Source organism: Xiphophorus couchianus, chromosome 9 (genome assembly GCF_001444195.1).
Source record: "Xiphophorus couchianus chromosome 9, X_couchianus-1.0, whole genome shotgun sequence".
NCBI lineage: Eukaryota > Metazoa > Chordata > Actinopteri > Cyprinodontiformes > Poeciliidae > Xiphophorus > Xiphophorus couchianus.
The window spans coordinates 6,705,212-6,731,180 of NC_040236.1; the positions used below are offsets into that span (position 1 = coordinate 6,705,212).

General features: G+C 38.1%; 1 protein-coding gene across 3 annotated transcripts; it reads right to left on the bottom strand.

Moving 5' to 3' along the window:
- Positions 1-2: 2 nt before the first annotated feature.
- Positions 3-25,316, bottom strand: phactr1 (phosphatase and actin regulator 1). Of its 3 annotated transcripts, none has more exons than XM_028027393.1 (13): positions 24,838-25,316; positions 9,017-9,181; positions 8,009-8,089; positions 6,543-6,668; positions 6,254-6,460; positions 5,923-6,184; positions 5,359-5,570; positions 4,864-5,020; positions 3,450-3,505; positions 3,309-3,370; positions 2,116-2,256; positions 1,503-1,579; positions 3-911 (listed from the first exon to the last, which is right to left on the bottom strand). In XM_028027393.1, the coding sequence occupies exons 1-13, from the start codon at positions 24,947-24,949 to the stop codon at positions 896-898; spliced, it is 1,674 nt and encodes a 557-aa protein (XP_027883194.1). In that variant the 5' UTR covers positions 24,950-25,316; the 3' UTR covers positions 3-895. The 3 variants fall into 3 exon arrangements, with proteins under 3 accessions (XP_027883194.1, XP_027883193.1, XP_027883192.1); XM_028027392.1 differs by lacking the exon at positions 24,838-25,316 and adding an exon at positions 12,336-12,657; XM_028027391.1 differs by lacking the exon at positions 24,838-25,316 and adding an exon at positions 12,336-12,659 and having other exon boundaries at positions 5,923-6,460.
- Positions 25,317-25,969: the final 653 nt, after the last annotated feature.

Here is a 25,969-nt window from a genome sequence, read left to right on the forward strand (position 1 = left end):
TATAAGTTTCTTTTTTGTTTGAGAAATGCCATACATCATTGAATACTCACAATAAATTAATATCAACATGCAGTTCTCCGTTTACAAAAAGAACATTTGAAAATTCTTTCAGTTTATGTACATCCTCTAAGAAGTCTGAGAATATTTTTCCTCCCAAAACAGTTTCAAACATACAAGAGGCAGCAGGAACACTGACTCTTATTCACACACAAAAACACACACACAGTTAAATAAATCCTCAGCATCAGAAGTAAACATTTGTGGATGCAGTTTGAGCTGTAAGGTGGCAGGTTTCTCATGTTTTATTTTAAAAAGGCGGATGGATCCCAGATAGTTCAGTCACTTAGCTGCATCAATAACTAGTATACAATTTTAAATAGTCATTTGGCAAGTCAAAAATTATTGTAAACACTACTGTAGGCACAGTGACGCAGCAGATTACTGAATTCTGGCGAGTTAAAATGTCAAATTTCTGGGAGTCGATTTGGTTTTTGATTCTGATTTCAGGATAAGTTGGCTCATGTTTTAGACTAATGTGTTCCCTCCAAACACCAACGAACATGATTATAAAATAAATAAAAAAATCATTGTTCCCGTCCACAAACTTAGCACAGTTTTCCCAACATCAGAAGTGTGGCAAAATTAAATATTTCCTCCGCTTCATCATAAAAATGACAGTTAAAAGCTTTTGAATATCAAGAAGTCATTAAAATTCCCATTGAGGGAAAACAACAGTTCTGAGTTTGTTTCTTTTTCAGCCCCATAACCCTCCAACATCTGAAAGGTTTTGCTCCTACTTCCTGACTCAAACAGGTTGATGCCGATCAGCAATTCGAGGGCAGCAGATACTTTTTTTAAGATTAAGGTCTTAAAAAAGCGGCAGCAGAAGTGCAGACTACGGCCGATGAAACCTACAGAGGAGAAAGATAAACAAAAGTGATTTAATTAAAATAAATTCTCAATCTGTTAATGAAATATGTAGAGACTCAATATTTCCGGGTAAAGAATAAGAATTCTAGCTGTCCATCACATCCACACAAAAAGGAATATTCATCAAATGCAACTTTGAAACGTCTAAACCAAGGAAAATGATCAAAAGTTTACTTAAAGAACAGAAGTAACATAACAGAGCAACTCCAACATGCTGCTACCATGAGCGGCGCAATTCTACAGCCATTCCTCTTAAACTCTGTACATTTCCTGCAGCCTCATTTGTGTTGCTGGGTTATGATCAAACAGTAAAGCAATGGCGTCTCTGCTGCTCCTCTCTGGCAGAAAAAAGCAATTTTGCTTTCAGAAGTTTCCTGATAGGATCTTCCAGTTTGGAAGATGATTGGAATGTTCATGCTTGGCTGCCTTTAATTATGATTTCATAATTAGACACAGAATCAGCAACTTGAGGCTGACGAAGTGGAACTCAAACTGATAGCTGTGTGTCGTGTAGAACAGCAGGACTTTCACCGACTACTACAGCGTCATTTAACTGAGTTTTTTTCACAAACCTGGTCAGATGGCGGCTTGACTCGTGCACCTCCATCTCTGTGCTTTTAAACTCATTCAGCTCTTTTCTGATGGCAGCCTGAAGGCAAACAGAAATGCAGAAATATATAAAGCCTGATAAATCCAGATTTTATTTTTAAAAAAGTGCTGTGAAATATTTTTCCCCTTAGATTTCTTCAGCATTTTTTTGTTGTTGCACTTTAAAGGTTCAAATAAAACAAATTTTATTGCAGACAAACATAAACTGGGTAGACACAAAAAGAGGTTTATTTCTTGGAAGGATTACAAAGCAATTTCTAAGTCTTTGTGTCTCCAGAAATTCACAGTCATTAACAATAAATAGTGAAAAATGGAGCAGTTTTCCAAGGAACAGCCAAACTACCAAAATTACTTTTTAGTAATTCATCAGTTTGTGAAAATAAATTCAAGTGTGTTTCAGTAATGCAACAATGATTCCAACAAAGCACACTAGCATGCCCACTTCTCAATGGCTTGAAGGAACCTAAATTAAGGTTATGAAGTGGCCTAGTCAAAGTCTGGAGCTGCCGGATGACAAATACTTTTTTACAGTACTGTGTGCTTCAGTTCTGCTTTGATTTTGTGCTTTAACCGGACCTTATCGGCTGCTGTTAGCCGAGTCCATGGCTTGTCTGCTCTCCTGTCGTAGTCCTGAGCTTCAGCGACTTCCACGTAGTCACTGAATCGGATGAGGATCTTGGCCTCCCTCAGCTCCTCCACTGTGGGCCGGTTGCTGAGCTGGATGGTGGAAGAAAAGACAGACGACGAAATATTTTGCAGCAGAAATTAAGTTTCACAACTACGCACTCATTTCAAGTGAAAGGAAACCACCAAGTTAAAAGAAGCAGTTTAGATGCACATTGTGTGTAAACGTCTCTGTAAAGCTTTTCAGTCTGCTGTTTATTGTGCTGAGGTTGCATGTTTTAAAAGCAACAGGAACTACACTGTCAAGAAAACGCTAAATTCGAGTCGTCTCAGCCAGCGCTACATTTCTTTCATCAAATCCTTACATGCTTCAATTTGTAATTTGTCTTTGTCCTTTCTGTGCCTGTCTGTCAAAAAGGGAAGAACCAGTTTATCAGTTTGTTTTTCAACACCTCAGTCCAGGGAGCTCTTATGAAAGACAGGTAATTCATGTAGCTTTTGTTGATTCCAGATGTTTGGGGTTGAACGTGCGACGTTTGGATGGTCAATCATCTCAAGCAAAGAGTATAAAATTAAAATAGGTTAACAGATTGGCTTTTATTCTGAGTGAAAATAAGCAGCAGTCTAAATTCTCATTAAATAGTAAGATAATTTAACTGAACAGTATTTTGGTCTAAATTGGAACAACAGCTGTAATAAATACGCAAGAGCTGATGGACCTCTGACTGTGTTTGATTGTTAAGGTGTTCTTTAAAATCCTAATGAATTTGTCTCTAAACTGATATTAAAATATTATTTGCAGATATTCTATTTTAAGTATCTCCGTCTGAAAACTATTTCAGCTTGAAATAAATAATACTAATAATACTAATTATATTTTTATTATTTTAAGGTCAGCCTGTTTACTGAACTCCACCGTTTTTTATTACTAACTTTGTACAAAAATGTCCACATCTTAAATATTATGTCACAAAGTATTGAATCGTAAAATGTTGATATTTTTCCACTTTTAACGAGTCGGCCTTTGAAAATCTAAAATCTACTTTAGAAAATCTACACGGCCAAAAACACCCAGCATAGGTTAAACCAGGTTCATCTAATCAGGTTTGTAGAATACCAATAGTAGCTTTTTCAGCCTGTCTTACCTTTTTGGATAAATGTCTCTTGATCTCCCTTTTCTCTTTCTGCTCCTCCAGATCATTTCGAGCTGAAAGCAACACGGAACAAACACGTCCAAACACAAGCGATAAATAATAACCTGTTACTGAAATTGCAAAACCACTTACGTTTCAGAATGTTTCTCTGTTCCAGCTCCTCTGCTGTCGGCCTCTGACTCAACCGCCTGAAAAGGAAGAAAAAGTCTACACTTTAATTTTCACATGCTGGTTTGCAATATCAGAACCACAAGTTCTGATTTCAGAAGGAATATTATAAATTATGGAGGATGAATAAAAAAGAAATGGAAAATAAATTATTAATAAACACTATTATGTTCTTTGATCAAGTAGAACATTTACAACACAGCTTAAACTGCTATAATATTGAATATGACCAAATGCAGATCACCATGAAACATCAGCAGAGATGAAAGAAGCAAGAACAGATTAGTTGTTAGTGAAGTACATACTGTGCCATCACTGTAGCTTTGAAGTATGAGGATGTAAGATTAGCTCTATATAAAAAAGACTAATGTATAGATCAGGGGTCTCAAACTCCAGGCCTCGAGGGCTGCTGTCCTGCAGTTTTTAGATGTGCCACAGGTACAAAAGACGCTGGAATGAAATGGCTTAATTACCTCCTCCTTGTGTAGATCAGTTCTCCAGAGCCTTGCTAATGACCTAATTATTCTATTCAGGTGTGGTGCAGCAGAGACTCATCTATAAGTTGCAGGACAGCAACCCTCGAGGACTGGAGTTTGAGACCCCTGGTATAGATAGATGTCCTATTACATAAAATATAAAACCATATGAAAAGGATTTGTTTACAAAAATGAATTTTCTATTGATTAATATAAAATGTATAAATAAACTTTTGCCATGCAATATTTTTGCTAAAAACTAGAGAAACTCAGAAAAAAAATATTTATTTCAAATAAATAAATATTAGTATTTATTTGTAAATATTAGTATTTATTTATACTAATATTACCCCTTAGTAATTCTAAGGGGTATAGTACCCCTTAGTAATTCTGTTATTTGTTTGTTTCTTAAGAAACCAACTTATTGAATGGAAATAGAATCTAAATCTGTAATTGGCATGAATTGGGCTCAACTGCATGAACGTTAGAAGTAGAAGCACACAGTTCAGTGTTGGATTTTACTTAAAAAAAATTAGATGTTATGTCAAGCAAAGAACAGACACATACCTTTTTGTTGGATATAGTAAAAGTAGAAAAAAAAAATTGGTATTGCCTACCAGAAAGGAAATAGTTGCTGAATCATTTTTTTTTAGCAGTTTACCTATGGGTATACTTATTTTTCCCTTGTTTAGAAAATGTGGAATCATCTAGTGATGTTGCAACCTCCAACTGGACCACTAGATGTCAGTAACAGCAACACACTGAACCTCTAACTCCACACTGACTCACCTTTTTTCTCCCAACCCTGCACACCGATGTTCACTTTCTATGTTATCAATTTGAGTCATCACTCTCTCTTGTCTTTCAGTAAACACTGATTAAACTCTGAGTCGGAGCCTCACCTGGTCAGTTTGGTGGCGGTTTGTTGCCGGTACTCCAGACGCTCCTGGTCCGACTGCATCGGCAGGATGTTCTTCTCTTGCAGCTCCCTCTTTGACGGACGGTTACTGAGCTTGATGGCCAGAGAGTCTTTCCGTAAAACCTTCATGGCCAGCGTACCTTCAGCAGAAAAAACTAAGAATGTCATTTCAGAGTGCAGATTCAGACTAGGCGTTTTTTTTTTTGCTCCATTGTTAATATTACAACATGTTCAGGACTAAGATGCAAGATGCTGGAAGCTCAGTTTATTTTTCCTGTTTACATTGTGAAAGGTTTTCGAACAACATTCTAAATTTGTCCTTCATGTTTTTTTTCCCCGTTGAGAGTTCTTCCTTTGGGTACTTCCCAGTAATATTTTTACTTTTAATAATCTAGTTTATTAAATTAAAAGCTGATTATTAGCACAGCACACAAATCTCTATTTAGAATTCAAGAAGGGTGAAAAGAAAGCGGCTTACTTGTAAGCAGTGTATCGTCATCTTCTTCCTCCTCATCTTCATCATCTTCTTCTTCCTCTTCTTCATCATCATCATCATCGTCCTCCTCCTCTTCTTCTTCTTCCTCGTCCCTGTACATGCCAGGCAGCTCTTCGTAGTCGGCCTCATTTGGGAGATTTTCTTTATCGTCGTCGCACTCGATCATCATGGCAGGAACAGTGTGCATCATGGAACTGCAGTAAAGTGAGTGGGTCAGAAGTCGTAGGTCAGCCAAGTAAATAAATGCTTAAGTAATAATGTGATAACAGCTCAGTCGGAGATTACAGACAAAGTTCATTTATTCAATGAGTTAAACAGAAAATGCAGCAGAAAGTTTCACCCGGATTAAGTTGGATCAAAAGTTACAACAGAGTTTTGAATTGAAAGGAACAAAATAAATTTGGATACAAGCACAAGAAGCTCATGGGTGGATTTGATATTTCTGAGACAAAGTTTATCAAACAGATATAGGAAAGTCTTGAAGGAGAGAAATTTTTCATGCAGTTGAACACGTACAGATTTTTTTTATGGCTACTAAGTCCTCACCTCTCAAACCTCTGCATGGTGAGGGCAAGCGTCTTGTTGAGTTCCTCTATGATCCTGCTGGGCGGGTGCAGGGATACTGGCAGCGCCCCATACTGCAGCGAGTGTCCGCCCATCCCAGTGTGGCTGGGTGGGCCGGGGCACTTCTGGAAGGCAAGAGGAGAGGGCTCCATGCTCCCCGCAGGAATGGAGATCAGGAGCTTCTTCGGAGGTAGAGGAGGAGACAGCTTGGCTGACATGCATGGCAACTTCACAGGGGTGCCGTCTGCAAAAGGAGGAGGAAGTAGCAGAAAGAGAAACATGGATGCCAATTCATGCACAGAGAAGAGCTTACCTGTGATGTGATTGGGGAGTCTGCTGAAAGGTTTGGGTGGAAGAGCAGGCGGCTGTTTGTGTAACGTAGGAGGTCTTGAGCGGGGGGATTCTGATCCGTCAGCAGGAAATGCTGCCGAGGCCTTTGTGGGTGGAGTTGGGCTGGAGTTCTGGCCCTGGTCTGGTTGACATGTACCCTCACTTTGCATTTGAAACTCCAAACATCCAGCTGTGAAATAACAACAGCAAGCAGTCAGAGGGCGCAAAAACAAACAAATATTGAAAACAACGGTAGAGGTTTTGCTTCCTACCTACAGCGGCTGTCGCTCCTTCCATCAGCTCTGGACCTTCAGGTTCAGATGGGATAGAGCTGAGCGCTGGGGAGCGACCGTTCTCCATCTTCACCTCCTCCCTGAGAACTGGAGAGGATGACCCATCTACAGAGGAAAAGACAGAAAATAGTAACCAAAGCTTTAGAAAGGCTGTTTTCATCTCCCAATACACAATTGCTACATTGTGTATTGGGAGATACACAAATTTAAGTTCTCTCTGTTAGTGTATTACATTCACATCATTTTACCTGATGAACTTTTAGTTGTGAATATCAAAATTTGAAAATAAAGTTTATTCAAATATAAAGTTTCAATGGAAAAGTTATTAAAAGGAATTCAATAATAGTTCCCTCTATAGGCAACTCTTTTTCTCTGCGCGTTTTGACATTTTTAACCCAAACAAAGACTTATGGCCTGTCATGCCTTTTTAAGCATAATGTAATGAGCACGTTAATAAAATATTGTCAAAATTATGACTGTAAATATAAATGTATGGGAAGTACAAGCTTCATGCGAAAACCAAATATATTATATTTGAAAAAAAGGGAGTTTAATCCCAAGATAATACCTCAGACATATTACATTGCGTCATCACTGGTATGCAAGTAAAAGTGTTTATATTGCAGCTATGCAGCTATAACTCACAAAGAGCTTCACAAAGAAAGAACAAAACATGGGATTAACACGCGATTAAAAAGACAACATAAATCAAATAAGGAAGATAAACACAAATATAAAATTATATTAAAAACAAATCTAAGGGAAAAGAATGTTTCCAATAGAGTGTCTTCAGCTGCTCAATGAGTTCAGACTCTCAAATCAACCTAAGAACACAGGAAGCTTGTTCCACTGAGGTACAACAGCGTGTCAACAGTTATCCCCTCCAGTTTTATTTCTGTTCACATGCACAGCAAAAACTAAGGCGCTATTTGGAAAACCTAAATGACTTTGTATGTCTGGTTGGTCCATCAACTGGCTGAGTAGCTTCCAGATGTTTCTAAACATTAATATCATTGATAGAAGCATTCATCAAGTGGTCATCAGCAAGAATAAACGGTCCTACGGATTTGGCCTTCAACTGATCTGAAATACTTGTGTGGTTTGAAACAATTACCATCTCATACTAACAGTCAAGCATGGTGGTGGAGGGTTGATGATGTGGGCTTGTTTTTCAGCTGCCCAATCAACCACAAACTCCTGGTGGAGCCAAAGGAGTTCTAGAGTCAAATATGAGGCTAACAGTCCAGTAGCTGAAGCTTTAGTGGAAAAAGTTTTGACAATCAGCTTATTATTAGACAAAATAATACCATAAGTGCTGTTATGTTTATTTAATTTGTTGATGTGGTTAAGAACTAGAATGTTGTTGTAGTCTGATACATAAGAACTCAATTCATTGTAGTTTGTTAAATGCTTAAAAGCAACTAGAAAAAGTTTCACATTCTTACCTTTCTCATAAACCTCCTTCAGGAGTCCTTTCTTGATGAGCTCCTCTCTGCTTTGGCGAGTAGACATTTTCCTCTCCAACACTGAGGAAACAAAACAAACCATCATGTGTAAAATCAACAATCAAACTACAACTGAAAGTGATACTACTGATTATGAGTAAAATCATCAATAGTAAAATAGTAAATCAGAAGGGATTTACTGCAGATATAAAGAACATGGTGGACACATCATGCAGCAACCTGTGTGTGCAGATATGTGTTTAATTAGATGCACTTTCTGTGCTTGGATGCAGAGGAGCAGGTAGATGATGGATGAAAACTGATCTGCAGCGACAACTGGGGAGCAGCTTGACTGCCGTATGTTTGTTTCTCTCAGTGAGAACAGGATGTAAAGCTATTTATCCAGCTGAGAAGCAGCAACAGCGGCTGTTCCTGAATGCAAATCAACCTTTTTGTTTCTCAGGGTGAATATTGTAGCACATATGAATCATTTCCTAGGATGTTTTCCTGATATGTTTGGAGATTCCCACATATCAGAGCATTCATCTCATCCCAGCTGTACAGTATAGCACAGTGATGGAGGAGTGATGATATGGGCTTGGTTTTATTGCCCTTTAATTTACAGGTAATTGTGTTACAGTGTTTCATTTTTCAAACTGTGAGTTCTATGCAAGGTTAGACTTTTTTGACAAGTCTTAAGAAATAGAACAGCAGAAAATAAATTTTTTTCAAAACTTCATAAACTTTCAAAGGCTGCCAGAACTCAGTGATGGTTTGCTGGTTAAAACAGGTGCTGATAATCGAAAGCTGACCTGACCTTTGTGCTTCGACAGTTTACACAATCACCATGTCACATCAGCAGAGTTCCTCTACAGCATTAACCTCAAAAACCATTCCACAGAGCTCTGTGGATCTGTTGCTATTAGCAACATGAAGATATCCATCATTTGTTAATATACAGAGGGGAAAAAATAAAGCATTTGTGGTTCATTCTGCTTCAGCTCTGACCTGCAGAGGTCTGCTTGAACTTCTCACTCTTCTTCTTCCTCCATTTCCAGGGTTTAAACAGGCGTCCCAGAGTGGCAAACTTGCTCCGCCGGCGGATGGGAGGCGTGTGGGTTCCTGGTACCAGAGAATCAGAGCGCATCGATGCCAGCCGCTCCACTTCCTCTGCTGGAACAGCAAAATGAAAAGATACAGTCAAAAACAAGCTGTTGGACAATAGCTGTTGATTAAACTGAAGCAGGAAAGAAGAGAGGAAGAAAGAAGAAAAAGTTTGGTCAAAAGAAGAAGGTGGAAAGATTTGAGGATAGGACGGTTTCCATCAATAGAGGCAAGTAAAATAATTTGTGTTTGTGTAAACTTTTTCCAAACATAAAATAAAAACTTTATGTAGACAGCTTTTCTAGTTACATAAGTTAACATTTTTCTTTCTGATATTCCTCCCAAAGGTCAGAAAATAAAACTAAACATCAGCCATATAAAAACACACAATCAGTAGATCAGCCTTCAAAATCTCAGGGAATTTTAGTTTCCTGCTTTAAGACACCTCACACGCCATTAAGGTCTTCATCTGCTTTTATAAATCTCAGTAAACTCAGATTATCTGCAGGGGAGTTATATGTAATCACTTTGCTTTCTGTTTTCATTCCAAACATAAAATAAAACTTTCTTTTGGCTGATTATTCCAACAATAACCATTCTTAATACACAATTTGGAAAACCAGATAATCCCAGGTGTTAGCGGACATGGTCTTCATCAGCAGAAACTATTTGTAAGAAGGAAACAGGTCATCAGAGGAAGTCTCAGTTAGCTGGAATCCCTCTGCTCCTCTGGGAAAGAATTTGTATACAGCAGGCAGAGGTTTTCCATTTGAAACGACACATTTCCCATTAGATACAACAGCCTCTGCAGAGAAAGGACATGACCCGGGAGCTGGGAGCGATGGATGGCAGAGGAACGTTTGAGAGGCGAGAGTGGATGTCAGCACACAAAGATACACACACAAATAAACTCCTGAGAGCTTATATGTTGATACTGATCCATCTTTCTATAGTGACCCTGACCATTCATCAGAGACAAATGAAATTCAAATTGATATTTCCACCCCAAACAGAATAATTATTGCTTTTATCTGTGTACTGGAAATGGATAACTCCCTCTGGGGTTGTGCCAAGATCCACTGAAATGTTTGCAGTGGGATTATTCCTGCTGCCAGCTGTCAGGCAACAATCACTCAAGCATCACTCAAGGCCGTGCATCTGATTTCTAAAATAATCAATAACTGGGAAACGAGAGCAGAATTTAAATGCTCTGATCAAATATTCCTTCCTGGATCCTGACCTTTTTTTCAACAGATTTATCGTAGATGACAGCTCCAAACAGCAGAACAGCACCTAAAATCTGAACATGATGTGGAAGATGGAAAAACAAAGTTACTGTAAACCAGTAAGCAGCTGCAGAGAAGGCAAAACCTGAGGCGAACTTGAAGCAAGAGGGACGTCAATTCAAATCTGGTTCTGGAGGCACGTAGCAAACATCTACAAGAGAACTTTGACCAATTAACCATTCAGGAGTGAAAAGCCTCGTAACCAACAGGATCTCTAGGCACAACTTTGTTACTGCTAGTCAGTAAAGACTCAATTTATAACATTTCTTTGGTTGAAAATACTACTAATGCCCTAATTATTGTGATTAAAATGGTCCAATGTTCCCTCGGTCCGTCTGAGAAGAGATAAGCAACTCAAGTCCAAAAAACATGTCCTTTTACTTTGCTCATTAAAAGAATCAAAATGAAAACCCCCACTTTTTTCTGTCTGTAAAATGCATTAGCATGCTACTTTGGTGCTCACTGAGTTTACCACAACTCAGATAATGCTTAAAAAGCTTAATAATACATGTAAAGCTCCAACCATAAAGAAGAACATTAATCAGTATCTGTCAGTAGAAGCCTGACTGATGCATCACTAATAAATAAATGTTAAAATAATATTTTACATCATCAGATAATCCCTGAAATCCTTCTTAGCTGATCTACAATTGTTTTCTTTCAATATAACAATTGCACTGTTTACCAACATAAGCCAGGATTTCTGGAAAATCCTGTATCTGAATAACTTTAATAGGTAGCAATATTTTAAGCATGTTAAACATTAAATTTGGCAATGCATTTGACTGCTTTCTGTGTATCTCAAAACTGAGATGCTCGCTTATCAAAAGAGAAAAGATGTAAAGAAAAAGTGAACTGAACTGGATGAGAGAACAAGTGGTGGTTGTTCGTCTTCCTCTTCCTTCTAACGTTGGAATTTGGATCTGAGAATGAAACCAAATGAAATAAAGTAAACTAAGTAAACCAACTAAAATTCCTAACTAACTTCTATCTGCAACATAGCTTGCAGTACCATAAAAATTATTTTCACTCTTACAAATTATTTTTTGTCACTTATATGATTGTCAAACTAATTGTAACGGTTAGCCAAAGTAAATAAAAAATGCGAGTGGCCACTCTGCCAAAAATGATCAAAACATCTAAAGCACTGCATCCTTCACTTGAAACTGAAACCACCAGCAAAACATTTCCCTCTAAAATATTCTCATGATCCCCAAAACATTTGAGAAAATATTAATTGGATTGACAAGACAAAGTGGAACTTATTGGAAGGTGTGTTCTTGTTATATATGATGTATAAAAGGGCTGCACAACAACAATATGGTTTTGCTGAAAAAGTTGCCTATTAACCTATTAACAATAAGATGCTCCCCTATTTTCTGCTGAATTAAACCACAAACATCACCAAATGTACTACTGACCTAAACAGACTAGATGTCTGGTACTTATAGAATTTTGACGTCATTATAACCTACACATTTTAATGTGTAGGTTAGTGTAATATAGTTTACTTGTATGTGACATTGTTTTAAAAATGCACACAAAAATAATGGGGAATGACCTCCAAATTAAAATCAAATACAAAACAATAAAATAGCAGATGACTAAAAACAATGTTGATAAAGTAATAGCACCTATAATTTGTCTAGCAGAAAACCTCCCACAGGTCAGTGGACACGTACAGTAAGTCCCAACAGTAAACAGAAGTGCAGCAGATCTAGATGCAATAAAGATTCATACACTGTTCTGCTTTTAGAGGTGGACCAGGGAACAGAAAGTGGGAAGCAAAACTCAACACAAAACCAGAATCTTCGACTAGGTTTTATTGTAACTGCAGATAAACAGAGGAGAAAGATTAGGGGGTGGCGGGCTGTAAAGGACAAAACCATACTGATTCAAATACCTCACAGAAAGTTAAAAGCGGTATTTTTCCTCACCATCTACAGGCTCGGCTCCTCTACAGTTGCTGCAGATATGTTTGATTTCTTTACCGATCTGGCATCGGATCATAAACGGAGAGATGTTGTTGTTTACAGCAGCTTCAGTCCGGTCCCCGCAAAGCCTGCGGGGCTTCATTTTGTCCAGGCAGAATGTTCCCATCCTCTCCCCTTGCTTTTGCGTTTCATCACTGGGATTCGCCGCGCACGAAGTGTCAATCTGCGAACCGAATCGAGACCATAAAGGCATCGTGAAGCCCTCGCAGCAGAAAGGAGTGGAAAGGGATTTCAAACGGTCTGCAGCTTCAACCAACAGTAACAAGTTAACAATCATAAACTGTGATTTCCAGTTAGGTGTACTACAAAATAAAAGCACCGGTAGCGGACCACAACACCAACACGACAAAACAAACACAACAACAGATTAACAAAATAAATTAAAACTCTGACAATGAAGTAAAAAGAAAAAATATTTAAAAGGTTGCCAAAATAAACAAATTTCTCACTGTGTCTTTAGTAAGATAAATCCAAATAATGTATTTTTCCCTGAAATGGTTGTATAGTAATAAAATATATATATAGACATTGTTGTGATAAATTGTACATTTTCTTAAATTCTAATATAATTTGGGCGTTATTCAGCGTCCTTTGCTTTATTTTGAAAGTCTTATTTTTCCGTTTTCACTGCAACTTGACGAGTAATAGCCAATAATTCTCTAGCATCTGAAAATTAATATAAGTTTTAAAACAAAACATGTTGAAAAGCTAAAGAGAATGTGAACTTTATGTACAGTGGGGTCGGGAGGGGTGCCGGTGTGAGACATTTCGGGCGAGAGCCGGGATACACCCTGGACAGGTCGTCAATCCATCGCAGAACTTTATGTGCATTTTTAGAAAATTAATCTGGGTTATATGCACATACCTTAGATTTTGAGTCCAATATTCTAATTTCTAATAATAACACAATACATATTTTTTTGATCTTAGTCTTGTACTGTATATTATTTTTGTTGCCGTTCTTATTGACCTTGTTTTAAATATATTGTTTTAACACTTAAATACATTTTTTGTGAACCTTTATATGTGGTTAACCTGAATTTTCCCTTTGCTGGACAGTAAAGCTGTTTTTATTCCATTCTAAATGCTATTAAAGGAAGGTTTTAAGATGTTTGAGGATATAACTTTAAAATCATACGTAGCCACAGAGAAAGGGAAAAGTTTCTTACAGTAAACTTATTTACTTTTTTCTACTCGAAGCAGGTTCTGTCTTTTAGATTGTCCTTCTGTACTTTGGTTGTAGTTATTGCTGCATAAAACCGGAATTAGTGTTTAGGATGTGGCACTACCTATAAATATGGCGAAAATGCTAAAAACAAACTAAATGTAGAAATTCATTTAGTAAAGGTCTGTTAGACATAGTTACAATTTTCTGCCAGCAGGTGGAGCTCAGTTAAAGTAAAGAGGAGAAACTCATTGATTTGTCTGTCAGACTGAGCTGCAGGGTGCAGACTGCAGACAACCTCCAATAATTTCCTATACCTGTCATCTTTCAAACACAATCTGTCATGTACATGAAAAACACACATCACATGTATAAGTAATATTGTTTTGTGGCTACGTCATGCTGATTGTTATTTTCTTTGAACGCTTGCACAGTATGCTTTTTATATTAAAAAGGAAAACCAGTAACATACAATGTATTGCAGCGTGTACAAAAGAATACAGCTACAAGTTGCAATCATCTCAACCATTAAGACAAAGATAGAAATGCAGAAGGAGGAGATTTCTATGGGAGAAAGACGCTTCAGAGTGCTTGAGTGAAGTGAATGAGGTCTGAATTCATAAGAAACAAAGAGCAATTGCTTGACTGCTTATTCAAAGGTCTCATTTTGAAGCAAAATGCAGCTCCTCCAGTCAAAAGGAGATTGTAAACCAGAGTAACATATCTTATGAGCTTGATCAATAAAGTCTTGGTCTCACCCGCACACCAGCAGGTCTATACATTCTGCAAGGAAAGACTGACAGTACTGTATCTCATGAGAATCACACCTGTGTAAGAGCTATTAGAGCTGCTGGAAATAAATCAGGCAAGTCATCAGAGTAAGACTCTGAAGAGACTTGAGAGACTCTTAGAGATAAGGAGCCATTATGGTTCCTTGTATTTGGTCCTTGTTCCCCATCAAATCAGACCTTGTCCTCACTTTAGCTAAGTACTGTTAAAAGTCTTTCCTGGCACAGAAAGGTTTTAGAGTGACTGTGCTCAAATCAAAGGTTTGCCTGTTATCTTCAAACTCAAGGTTGGACAATTAGAGAAGATTAGTTTTTTACTTTATTTTTATGATTACATGAAAAACTGAAAGAAATCACTTTGATGCAAAAGAGCACTGGCTTTAATGCCAACTACCCCTGGATTACACAACTCACCTACCCTGAAGGGTCCACTGCCATGGAGGAAACTAATTCTATCCATTTCCTCTGGAAACTTTTTTTTTTAGGTATGATCCATGTTTTGATCATTGGTGAGAGTCTGAATGTACAGTAGATAGGCTGGTATGTTCACAGGTCGTGTTGTTAGTTCAGAGCCTTCTTCCTCATAACAGACCAGTGCAGCGTCCACATAACTTTGGATGAGGTCTTAATCCATCTATCCATCTCCTTCTACATCCTACCATTGACCCAGCAAAGGAGATTGGATACATTTGAGAGAAAGGCTGACATCCAGTCTTGTGAAAACTGTCCACTGTTTTCTGGCTCTACTTCCTTCTCCCAATGAGGTCTGCTGTGGTCTTGGTTCATTGAGCTTTGAATCACTCTTCTATGATTCCCGCTTCGAGATCAATTCTTCCATTTTTATAGAGGTATTCAAACTTATACTGCCACATAAAGCTAGCAATTCTGCAGAGGAGGGATCCTGCGGCATTGCTCTAATTCAGGTCTCCTTTAACTTACAAAGCCTATATTTTGTAGCCTCAAAGTAGTAACTGATTAGGCAATTTACAAAATATACCTGTTTTTCTACATTTTTCTTTAACTTATTGCATTCTCAAGATTCTCCTTTATGCTCTCTTGTTTTTAGCTGACACTACACAATTTTAACAAGGTTTAAGACTAGGCAGTGAAATGGCCATGAAAGAAGGTTGATTTTGTGATTTTACACAATTTTACCAGGGGTCCCATTAAAGATAGTGGACAAGCTTTGCATAGCTAAAGGACATAATTATGTAAAATATAATATATTTTTAAATGATTGATAAAATCTCCAAAATAAGGGCAAAATTTAAACTGGTTGCTTAATTAAAACTGCAGGGGCAAAGTATATTTTTTTCTTCAGCTTCATCTAGCTGTTTTTGGGTTTTTTTCTACATAGGAATAGAAATTACTCTCAATTAAGGCAAAAGCTAGTAACTCCAATTACCTGTAAAATATGTCATAGTTTTTCTTTTTAAATGCAAATATATAATACAGATAACTAAAATATTTACGTGTAAACCTGTTAAATAGAAAAGTACTTCTCATTTACGTTGTAATGATAAATAATCCATTGTCAATGCACTTGAAGTAAGCCACCGCTGTAAATAAGTAGCTCTAATTAAGTTGTACTCCTGCAATGTGAAGTGTGGTAACTGTTGATGTGCATCCTGAGAGAAATATTCCAGCTACGATGCTGTTGAATAATTAAAGTGCCTTCTGTGTTACGGTAGCGGAATGATTTCTTATTTTTATCCATGTCTTCTATTCTTTTTATAATCCTCTTGGTACATCCAGTTTTTGTCCATTTTGGGAAAGCTGAGCTGCAGCATAAAATTGTGTAGGTGCTGTAAATCTGCTTGAGACCTCTAACAGGGCAAAAATCAGAGGGGACTCAAATGTTTGGCAGGTTATAGTTCAATATGCTGCAGACACTCGTGGACACATGAAAAGCTTTTTAATATTTAAGGGGTTCTCAGAACCGTAAGTCTAAGCTCTCTGATCAAAGGTGTTCCTGTCAAAACAAAGCTGTCAGTTAACTTGACGTCTGTAAGACACTGAGCTTGCCACATCTGTCAGGTTGTAAACCATCCCGTCCAATAGCATCTATTCCAGCCCAGAATAGGTTTTCTAACTTTGCCAGCAGACAGCATACTTAATCTCCCCTCTGGAACGGCTCACATCTCTGTACTGCATTAGAGATCCACATTAGCCAGATCAATCTCACCTTGACCTGCCTGAACTATGATCTCCATGGAGCTGTGTCAGCCTCGACGACTCCAACAAGACTCGGAGATCAAGGCCTTTTAATGACATCTGAGAACGGAAAGGGTGTAAAAATAGCTCAAAGAATGTCTTATCATCACTGTCACTGACAAGCTGTTGACATGTTAAAATCTTTATGTGGGTTTTGTTTTTAATTATGCTGCCAAGAATATTTGCAATTGTTTCTGAGTTTTTGTTATCTCAGTGTTGTTTCTAGAGTTTTCTTTCTAGGTTTTGTCATGTTTGAACTGAATCTGTCAACATCCTCCTGCTGTGAGAAAACATGAATCAAACATCCTGAAAGCACTTACTTTACATTTTCTTCCAGTTTCTGGTGTTGATTTGACTTTGTTTCATAAACCATCCTCTTACTATAAATCTAGTTGGTTTGTTACACATTCAATGACTACCACTCTCTGAACGTCACAACTCAGACAGTTTCATTGATTATGAAATTTAAACAAGAATCATAAGAGCGTTATGCAACCTCAGAAATATGACTTTTTGCATATACACAATTACACACATGCATTTCACTCTTATGACCAAGACTGTTGAAAAGGCAGCAGAAAAGCACAGAGTCTTTGGCGGAAACAGGTTGAGGTTCAAGGGTAGTTTTATGCCGCAATGGAAAAACCTTGGAGACATTTAATGGAAAGTGTGTTGTAAAAGGAAAACAGTCAAAGTAGTTATGGATGAGAAGGCACATGTGTGGCTGTGACAAGCAATGCACTAAAAGCCAAATGAAATTGTCCTGATCAATAGCAGCACTGTTACCAATCAGACTCACTGTGACCCTAAATGCTTTCGGGTCAGATGGTTTAACCGAGGCTTTTAAGGTAAACGCTGCCAACTGCAAAAGAGTTTAATTCAACTTATTTTTACTGAAATTCAGGTGCAGAGAATTTGATACACATCATTACTGTTGAAAGACTTGCATCATGTTTCACAAAATACACTCAGATTCATTCACGTCTTACTTTTGCTTTACGGCTCAAGACATTTGCAAAGAGATGTTTGCAATAAAACAAACAAAAAAAAAACAAGAACAGCAAGGGAATCAAATGTGACACCACAATTTATCTGTTAGCAAGAGTCCGCAGGACCAAATGTCTGACTTACATAGACACCTGGACAATTTAAGGTTGATAAACACTAACGTTACTTAACAGAAACAAAGTACACCTACAGCTGAGTTAGTCATATTAGTGATTGACAGCTTCATCAAACTGAATACAATTTATAGAAAGTGCAAAATAAATGTACAGCTGCATTTCTATAAATACGTAATGCACAGAAATAGTGGAAATTTGACTCTTGTTTGATGTATTTGCACAGACAACAACTTCAGCGGATTCCTGCTCTTTTTTACACTGAAACTGGGTTTTTAAAAATGTGTTTATTGTTGTCATGATGGAGTTTGTACTTATGACAATCAGGAGTTTTTCTGACAGTGTAACGTCAAAACCTTTAGTGTTATTTTCCTGTCCTGACCCTTGAAAAATAATTTCACCTGCCCTTTCTCCATTGAAAGAATCTCCTGTTTCTAATGATTATTAATGATTACCCTAAATATCTCTGAGTTGTACCAACATCTCTCTCCACCAGGCAAAAGAAATTAATCATCCTGCAGCATTTGATGGTACTGCTTCTAATTTTGGGTTTCGATCTGAGACTAAGATCCTGGCAATGTAAGCAAGATTAATGTGCTGCTGTGCCCCAGATGACTGTGAGGTACAGTCCTTCTGACTTTAATCTGCATCACTCTCCCTCTCCCTTTCACCAGCAGTTCCATCCCTGATTAAGATGTTTGCTGGCTGCAGGGCTGCTGAAGTGCTGCCTAGTTAAAACACACATGAACACAACACTGTGGGTGTGCTGTAAGGAAGCCCCTTGATCATAGATGATAGAAGGAGCTTAATGTGTTTTGCAGATAATTGGCTGCACAGCAAGGTAGCTGCTCTATACTGCTTGGCTAAACTTCACAGCTTTATTCCTGTGTAATCCGTTTAGATTCTGTGGTCAGTTTTCAAAAAGTAGGTGGGCAAACAGAAGACAAAAAACTTGAATCAACTCGAAGTGATAATCAGACAAGAATGGGTCATCTTCAGTCAGAATGTATGTCTCTGTGTTGCTCTGTGATGGACTGGAGATCCATCCAGTCTGGACCTCCAACCAATGACTGCTGGTGAAAGACCAACCCCTACACAACCCAGCAGTGATATGCGGGTAAAGACAACAATGGCCTTTCCAATGCATGTTGGGATGTTGCACACTCCTAATATATTAGCAGTAGTTAAAGACAGTTGACTTAAAGGCTAGAAAAGTCTGTTTTTAACTGTTCTTTTAAATTATATTGTAATTCTCTGGGAGGATCATAATATAAAATTATAAAGAAAAGAAAATTATATTTGGGATTGGCTAGAATCTGTGTAGGTATAAGACATTTGGTGTGGACTAGAATATAAATAGATTAAACTGAAAAAAGAAATAGACTAAACTGTCAGATTGGTTGATGTGTTAAAATATTTTAGGTAACTCCTTTCAGGGATTGGTTTGAAACAGTAAAACTGCTGTTTTTTGGGGGTTTTTTTTAGTTTTCTTGCTTCTGATTTGGTCTCTGCTAGTACAAACATGCAGGCAGCAAACAGCGGGAACAGTCTTAAAGAAGGTTCGATGTGACAGAAAGAACAAGAGAAGTTTGCAAGTTCAAAGGCCACCCAAAGTTCATTGTTTCCTTTTGGTTTTACATTTCCTTCATCTTGTCTCTCGCTGCCATTCACCGCTCAACAGCTCTAAACGCCCCTCCTCCCCTCTCTGCTCTGACCTAATACAAAGTGACAGTTCGCCAGGGCCTCTAGGAGAGTGTGTGAGGCTGTCTGTTTATGTGTGAATATCACTATAAAATGTGTGACGACTTGGCATATCGCAGAGGTATGAGTCATCCCCCTCTTCATCCTCTTTGTCTCCTGTATGATTGGTGGCCTTCATGAAAATAGACAAAAAAAAAAAAAGCAGTTGGATGAGTTTTTTTCTTACAGTAGTTCAGTAGGGCTGCACTTCTGTCTGGTACAGGGGGGATGAGATATGAAAAAGAACTGTACAGAGAGGCTGTAGAACAGGAGGAGTTCAACACAGCAGGCAGGCAATGCAGGTTGAAGACCCACAACTGACCTGTCTGAATTCATGACACATCTGGATATGAGGACGCTACCAGGATTCTGTTCAAAACATCTGATATTTCTGCCATAGTCTTCTGTAAAGGTTAGTTTATTAGGAGCCCCATTTTCCATTGCCGTGACAATATCTACGCTTCCTGGCGTCCACATCATAAAAACACATTCATAACAAAAACAGCTACACACACTTAATATAACATTAGTAACATAAAATATTATTAAATTCAAAGATGCACAATTGCAACAATTTATAAAATAAAATTATTAAATTGTGCTCTTTTAAAAGTGCAAGCATTTGTTACATTTAAAAACAGAGAAGGAAAGGAACTCCATGCTCCCGTTCCTCTAAAAAAAAACAGACTTTTGTCCAGCATTGCTGTTGGGTGACGGAAGAGTAAAACAACCCTTTAAAGCACACCTTGCATTAAAATGATGTAAAGTGTGGCTAAATATCAGTTGATTATACAAAACATATACAAAATATTTACTATTTATTATAAACATGTAGTACATTTAGTACTACAATATTTCTAAAAAAAAAAAAAAAACAAGGCCGTTTTTCACCAATGGCCATCGCAATACTACTCTGTGCATGCTGAGAATATTTGTATATCTGCAACAATTCAGAGTGAGATATGCTCCCCTATTTTGGACATATGTAGTTTGATTCTACGTCTTTCTGAAGCTCTACACCACACCATGGGCAGACCTGCAAGTGAGGCAAGACTTAGGGTGGTTTGCTAGTTATCTTTCTCAATCACTAAGCGGTCTTACGGTGAGTCTGGATTGTTAAAAGAGGCCAAAACTAACTCGGTCATCACAGATTACAACACTTTCATTTAAACGATATATTTAAATCAGAGGTGGTTCCTAATTTTTATGGAGGCGAATTCAGTTTTACTGTATAAATACTGTAAAATTTAATTTCATACGGTAAAATTCTGGCAATTTAAAAACTCATACTATATTTATAAATATGGTATGAATTTTACCATTTAATTAAACAGTAAAATTCTGGCAACCACAGCTGCTGGTATTTTACCATACATTAGAGAGATTTTCCTTTAACAGTGTGCCTATTCTGATTTCTTTTCTACGAATTTCAACACATAAACTCATTTATGTATAAACTTTGTTTAAATTCGACAGTTATGTATAACAAACATTGACCATCCATCCATCCATCCATCCATCCATCCATCCATCCATCCATCATGATCAAGACTAAAGACCTGTCAGAAGTCTACAGAGCAAAGGTTGGCACATGCTTCTGATGTGAGCCAACCTTGTGAGCAACTACGGAAAATTTTTCACTTTCCCATCAAGTTCTAATAGATTGAATGTGCATTTTAGTTAGTTCTGTAATGCATTTTAATCTTGATAATTGGCAAGTTTTTCTGCCTCTACACAACAAAATAAACTACAGAAAAGTACTCTGTTTTACTGTTTCTTTTCAACTCAGTGAGCAAATGTTGCAAAATCACAAGAGGATAAAATGCTTATTTTATCTACTGACATCAAGCTTACTTTTAAATTCAGATGAAGTGGATCATATGCAACTAATAATTATTGTATAAACTGCAACCTGATTGACACTTACTGATGCCAAGTGAACAGTTGAGCCCATTAATTGTTTATGGGGGATTTATAAAAAATTTGTACCCACTCGTAAATATAATGAGTCTAAATGCCATTATATAGATGCACATGCTGACAAGAGAAATCCATGAGGATCACGGATGAGAAAACAAGTAGCTGCCTGCAAAAAAGATTTTGGAAACATTATTTTTCTCTCTACTTTGTGACATTTATGCAGTGGTCCTTTTTAACAGCATATAAACTCCAAGTTATTTAGAAGGATTCTAAGTTCCAGGTTCCAGACTATTCCATTATTCACATCATCACACTATACCAGGCTGGAATAAGCTTGAATGAAAGATAAAGAAGTCTGGAGAAAGAATCATGCCCTATCATTGAAATACAGTTGAGCATAGCAGCACTGACTGGGTATTACTCCAGGGTATCTTCTGTTGTGACACACCTCATTCTTGTTCTTGCACTCTGACATCATCCAGCAGGGACACATAATTCCCACTGTCTTCAGTAAGAACTCAGCTCTGACTCATTTGCCTTCCCTGGCTCAGGATTTTTCACTCAGCAGAATGGCCGGCTTGTGTGAGCTGAATGGACAGACTCAGAGGAAGAGAGGGAAGGTTTGTCTGTTTGCTAGGAGACACTGCATTAATTTCAAACCTCACAGACTTCTTGTTTGATTTTTTTTATTATCATTATTTTTGCTTAGGTATCTGTATCTCTGTCTTACTCCAGGACTGACTGATGTTCATAGACAGCTAACAATAGAAGATACAAACCCTGTTCACACAGCGTTCTATGGATGCCAGTCAGCTTGGTCCCTCTTGTTTTTAGTCTGTTGGTATTCAGGGTTTTACAGCATGAAAGGCTTCATCCTTTCTCATCCTCAAAGCCTCTCCCACACTTCTACCTCCTCTTATTTAAAGACTCTCTGTCTCAGCTCCTCATTCAGGATGGTATTAGCACTCTTTGTGTTTGAGTGAGAGCAGAATAATGCCAGAATCTCTTTTTGAGCTCAAACTGAGATGCCCTGAATTCCCATGGGTTTCTACGTACGATCCACAATGACCTAATGTGACTGAAATGAGCTGAAATCCTAAAACACCATATTTAAAATATAGAGACCCATATACCGGTGCAGAATGTAATTGTTTGATCAACCAGAAAAATCCTCTATATAAAGTATTAACTAAATATTGATGACCTAGATAGGAGGAATTGGGTATGAGTGTGTCTGTGTGTCCTGCTGTAACAAGTGACAGCAGGAACAGAGTATAGAAACATGTTCATATGACACAGAAGTCAGGTAAAAACTGTTCTGAGAGGCAATAGAGACTCGACACATTTAAAAATTCAGTCACAAGAGGGTCAGTCACAAGAAGCTCTTCATAACTGAGGAAATTTAAAAATACATATCTATTAAAAACATGCATTAAGTCCCTAAATATCTAGAAAAAAACATGCTTACTAAAAAACAGGTAAACACAGAAGCACAACTAGGCACACATGCAGCTGTTGATTGCGCTGCGCTGGTAGTTATGTGGTTAGTACATTTTTTGTCAATCAGAAAAGTGTGTCTGAAGATGAGAAAATGTTTTCTCATGTTGCTGCAGTAACAGCAGGGCTGAGCTGTTTCCTCCACAAAACTAGTTTGGATGGATATTATTCTGCTGAACTTTTTTACAATGGTCAGAATGTTCAGGATATATATATTGTCATCAAAACACTTTACATTTATTAACTAATTTGTGTTAGAATATCAGATAAAATCCCAAACACATACATAAAAAATGCAAAAAAATGTTTATTGTGAATAATGTTTAAGGCACAATGCTCTTGAATAGAACATTTATCTGAATAGCAGCACATTATATTGATTAATGTCCATTGTGAGTTCAAACTGTAAAAAGTAACATGATGTCAAAAATCTTCCTTTAATAAACAAATTTGGTTTAAAAAAAAGCCAGATGAAGCAGAAGGTGGCTGAACTTAAGGGAGCAACAACAACAACAAGCCATCTGGTGATAAACTGTTGTTTACTACACTGAATTACTCAGAGATACACCCATCCTCCTACACACAAGACAAGTGTGCAAACAAAGACACACATGCTTGATGAAAATTCATCACATGTGAAGGGTGACACACATCAAAGAGAGAAGTGGGTTGGATTTATGCACATCAGCAGCCAAAAAGCATAACTGGAAATCATGGGAGTGGGTGTGCAGTTGGCTCAAGTGATAACAGAACATAAATATGATTAGATTCCAAGAATATTTGAGAAAGAAATAAAAAGGAATGCTCCATGGGGCAGGCATGAAGAGAGGAGGAGAGAGGGCAGTCTTTCCCTGCTTGTTCAGGGCATATTCAATCCTGCGGAATGCCTGACACAGGCATCCAAGGAAAGAAATAAGACGCTATTTATATTGTAGAGGCTTGGCTAATCTGCCTGAGAAGAAGGTGCTTTTTTAATAGGGCACAAAATGGACAAAGCAGAGGAGATTATAGGCCAAAGGGAGGACAATTGAGAATGATCCTGGATGCATGAACATAAGACAAATGTGCAATGTCTAAGAACACCAAAAGGGAACAGAACAAGAAATGTATAATTTCGTTGGGATTACTTTAAGTATTCCTCTGAATTCTTTTGCTTAAAATCTGCGTATGTTGGAGTGGAAGTGCATGTCTCAGTCAACAGCCAGGAACAGGGAAATTTCCAGAGTTTGGACTGAAATGGAAAGTATGGACTGGGCTTTACACACCATGTGACTGAGAATCGTCTCATCAGCAGCCAGTTTTGGGGGGAAGGGAGTGCTGAACCCAAAATACTGTGGTGCAGCTGGAGAAAAATAACAATATATGTATTGTTGATGATGATCAGTTTCCGAGATGCCGCGGCTGCTCGCTCCATTCGTGGCATTTTCAGCACCGCGGGGCAGTGGACAGCTCCGCTCTGCTGTGTTGTGACATTACAGCCGCCTCCCTCAGCCATGCGTGCTTTCACATGAGGAAGAGGATGAGCAGAAACCAGTATGGAGACGCAGAAGAAAACAGGCGCACCTTATAGTGACCATGGTAACAAAGGAAACAACCACACAAAGGCTAAATCCTCTGTTTTCGCCGAATTCCGGCATAAATTAAAGGCGCGATTTGCAAAATTAACAACCCGTGGCAGCCAAGTTCACCAACATTTCACTGCAGCTAACGATCAAGGCGGAGTCATGCTGGCAGCAGAAACAATCCATCGTCCTCCACGGACAATTGGCTTCCCTGCACATCACATGTAGCTGACTACTGTCAGAATGACAGCGCGGTGCGTGAGCCACTGTGTGCAGCTGCACCGTGGGTACAGTCCACCCTGCACAAAACCCAAAGTCACGCTGCGTCCGTGGGACTCGCCACGAACCAATGAAGCAATTCATCTCCCATCAACACCGAAGTACTAAGCTGGTAAAACCGCCCAAAGCCGTGAATGCATGGACATGGGGGCTGCCTACCTGTCTCCAGGTGCAGGGAGATCCGCGCCTCATTGATGTAAGGCGTGTCGCTTTTGGACCGGACCCTCCGGATCGGTCTGCGGTCTACCTCCTCCTCCGGCGCCGCCGCCATGTTCGGCCAAGCCGGGCAGCGTCCACAGGCGACCGGCGGGACTAAGAGAAGGAGAGAGGGAGAGGGTCGGCGCCGCAGCAGCAGTCAGCAGTGCGTTCGCCCGGAGAGACGGCTTGGGAGGGGGCGTGAAGAGGGGATAGAGATGAAGAGGAATAAATGAGAGGCTCGATGGGATATTTCTATCTCTGCAGTTCAGCTCAGGTTCCAACAATTCACCACACATTACTGTAGATGGCATGTAGTCCCGTAAAACCTTAAAGTGAAGGAATTAATCTTGGACGTAATAAAAATGTTTAAAAGGCAATATGAAAAAATAAATCGAAACTCTATAAAGATTTATAGAGGGACAAAAATACCAATTCATTTTAATTTGTCGAAATCGTATAACTTAACACTATAATTTACTGACAAAATTATTACAGTTAGAGTAATTGTTAAGTGGTAGATTAAAACAGCCTAAGTGATCTTATCATTCTGAATTTATGTATTAGATGTTTTAGATCCTCTTCTTGTTCCTCTTCGTACTACTACTACTACTACTACTACTATTACTACTACTACTACTACTACTACTACTACTACTAATAAGAATAATATCTAAACGGTTGTGCTTCCTGATATGTCTAGATATTAAGCTCTGTTTAGCTGAATCTGGACCATTTCAGGAAGATTGACGATTTAAATTGCATGGGCCATTAAATTGATAGAAGAAATAATTCAAATTTTATCAACAGATGTTTAATCCAAACACATCCAGCTCCATGACAACAATGGAGCTTTTTTAAGAATGTATGTACATAAATTACACATGTAAGGTATCAAATAGTCTATAATTAACTTTATTTGCAAATGATGCAACATTTATAGAACACTGGTACAGGAATTTAATTATTACAAGAGATGGTTTGATTTAAAGAGTTAAACCAAAGACGTAATATTTAGTAATAAACAAATGTAATATAAGAGTCTTATGATGAATTACAATCAAATAGAAAGAGCAGTGCTTGAAGATTGTTCAAT

What these genes read in the sequence shown, in the direction of transcription:
- phactr1 (XM_028027391.1), bottom strand. Translation starts at nt 12,585, where the DNA reads ATGCCTTTATGGTCTCGATTCGGTTCGCAGATTGACACTTCGTGCGCG. An exon ending in AGGAGCCGAGCCTGTAGATG is followed by an intron (nt 9,182 to 12,335) that starts GTGAGGAAAAAT and finishes TTGCTGTTCCAG; the next exon opens with CAGAGGAAGTGGAGCGGCTG. An exon ending in AGAGACATTTATCCAAAAAG is followed by an intron (nt 2,257 to 3,308) that starts GTAAGACAGGCT and finishes TCCACCATCCAG; the next exon opens with CTCAGCAACCGGCCCACAGT.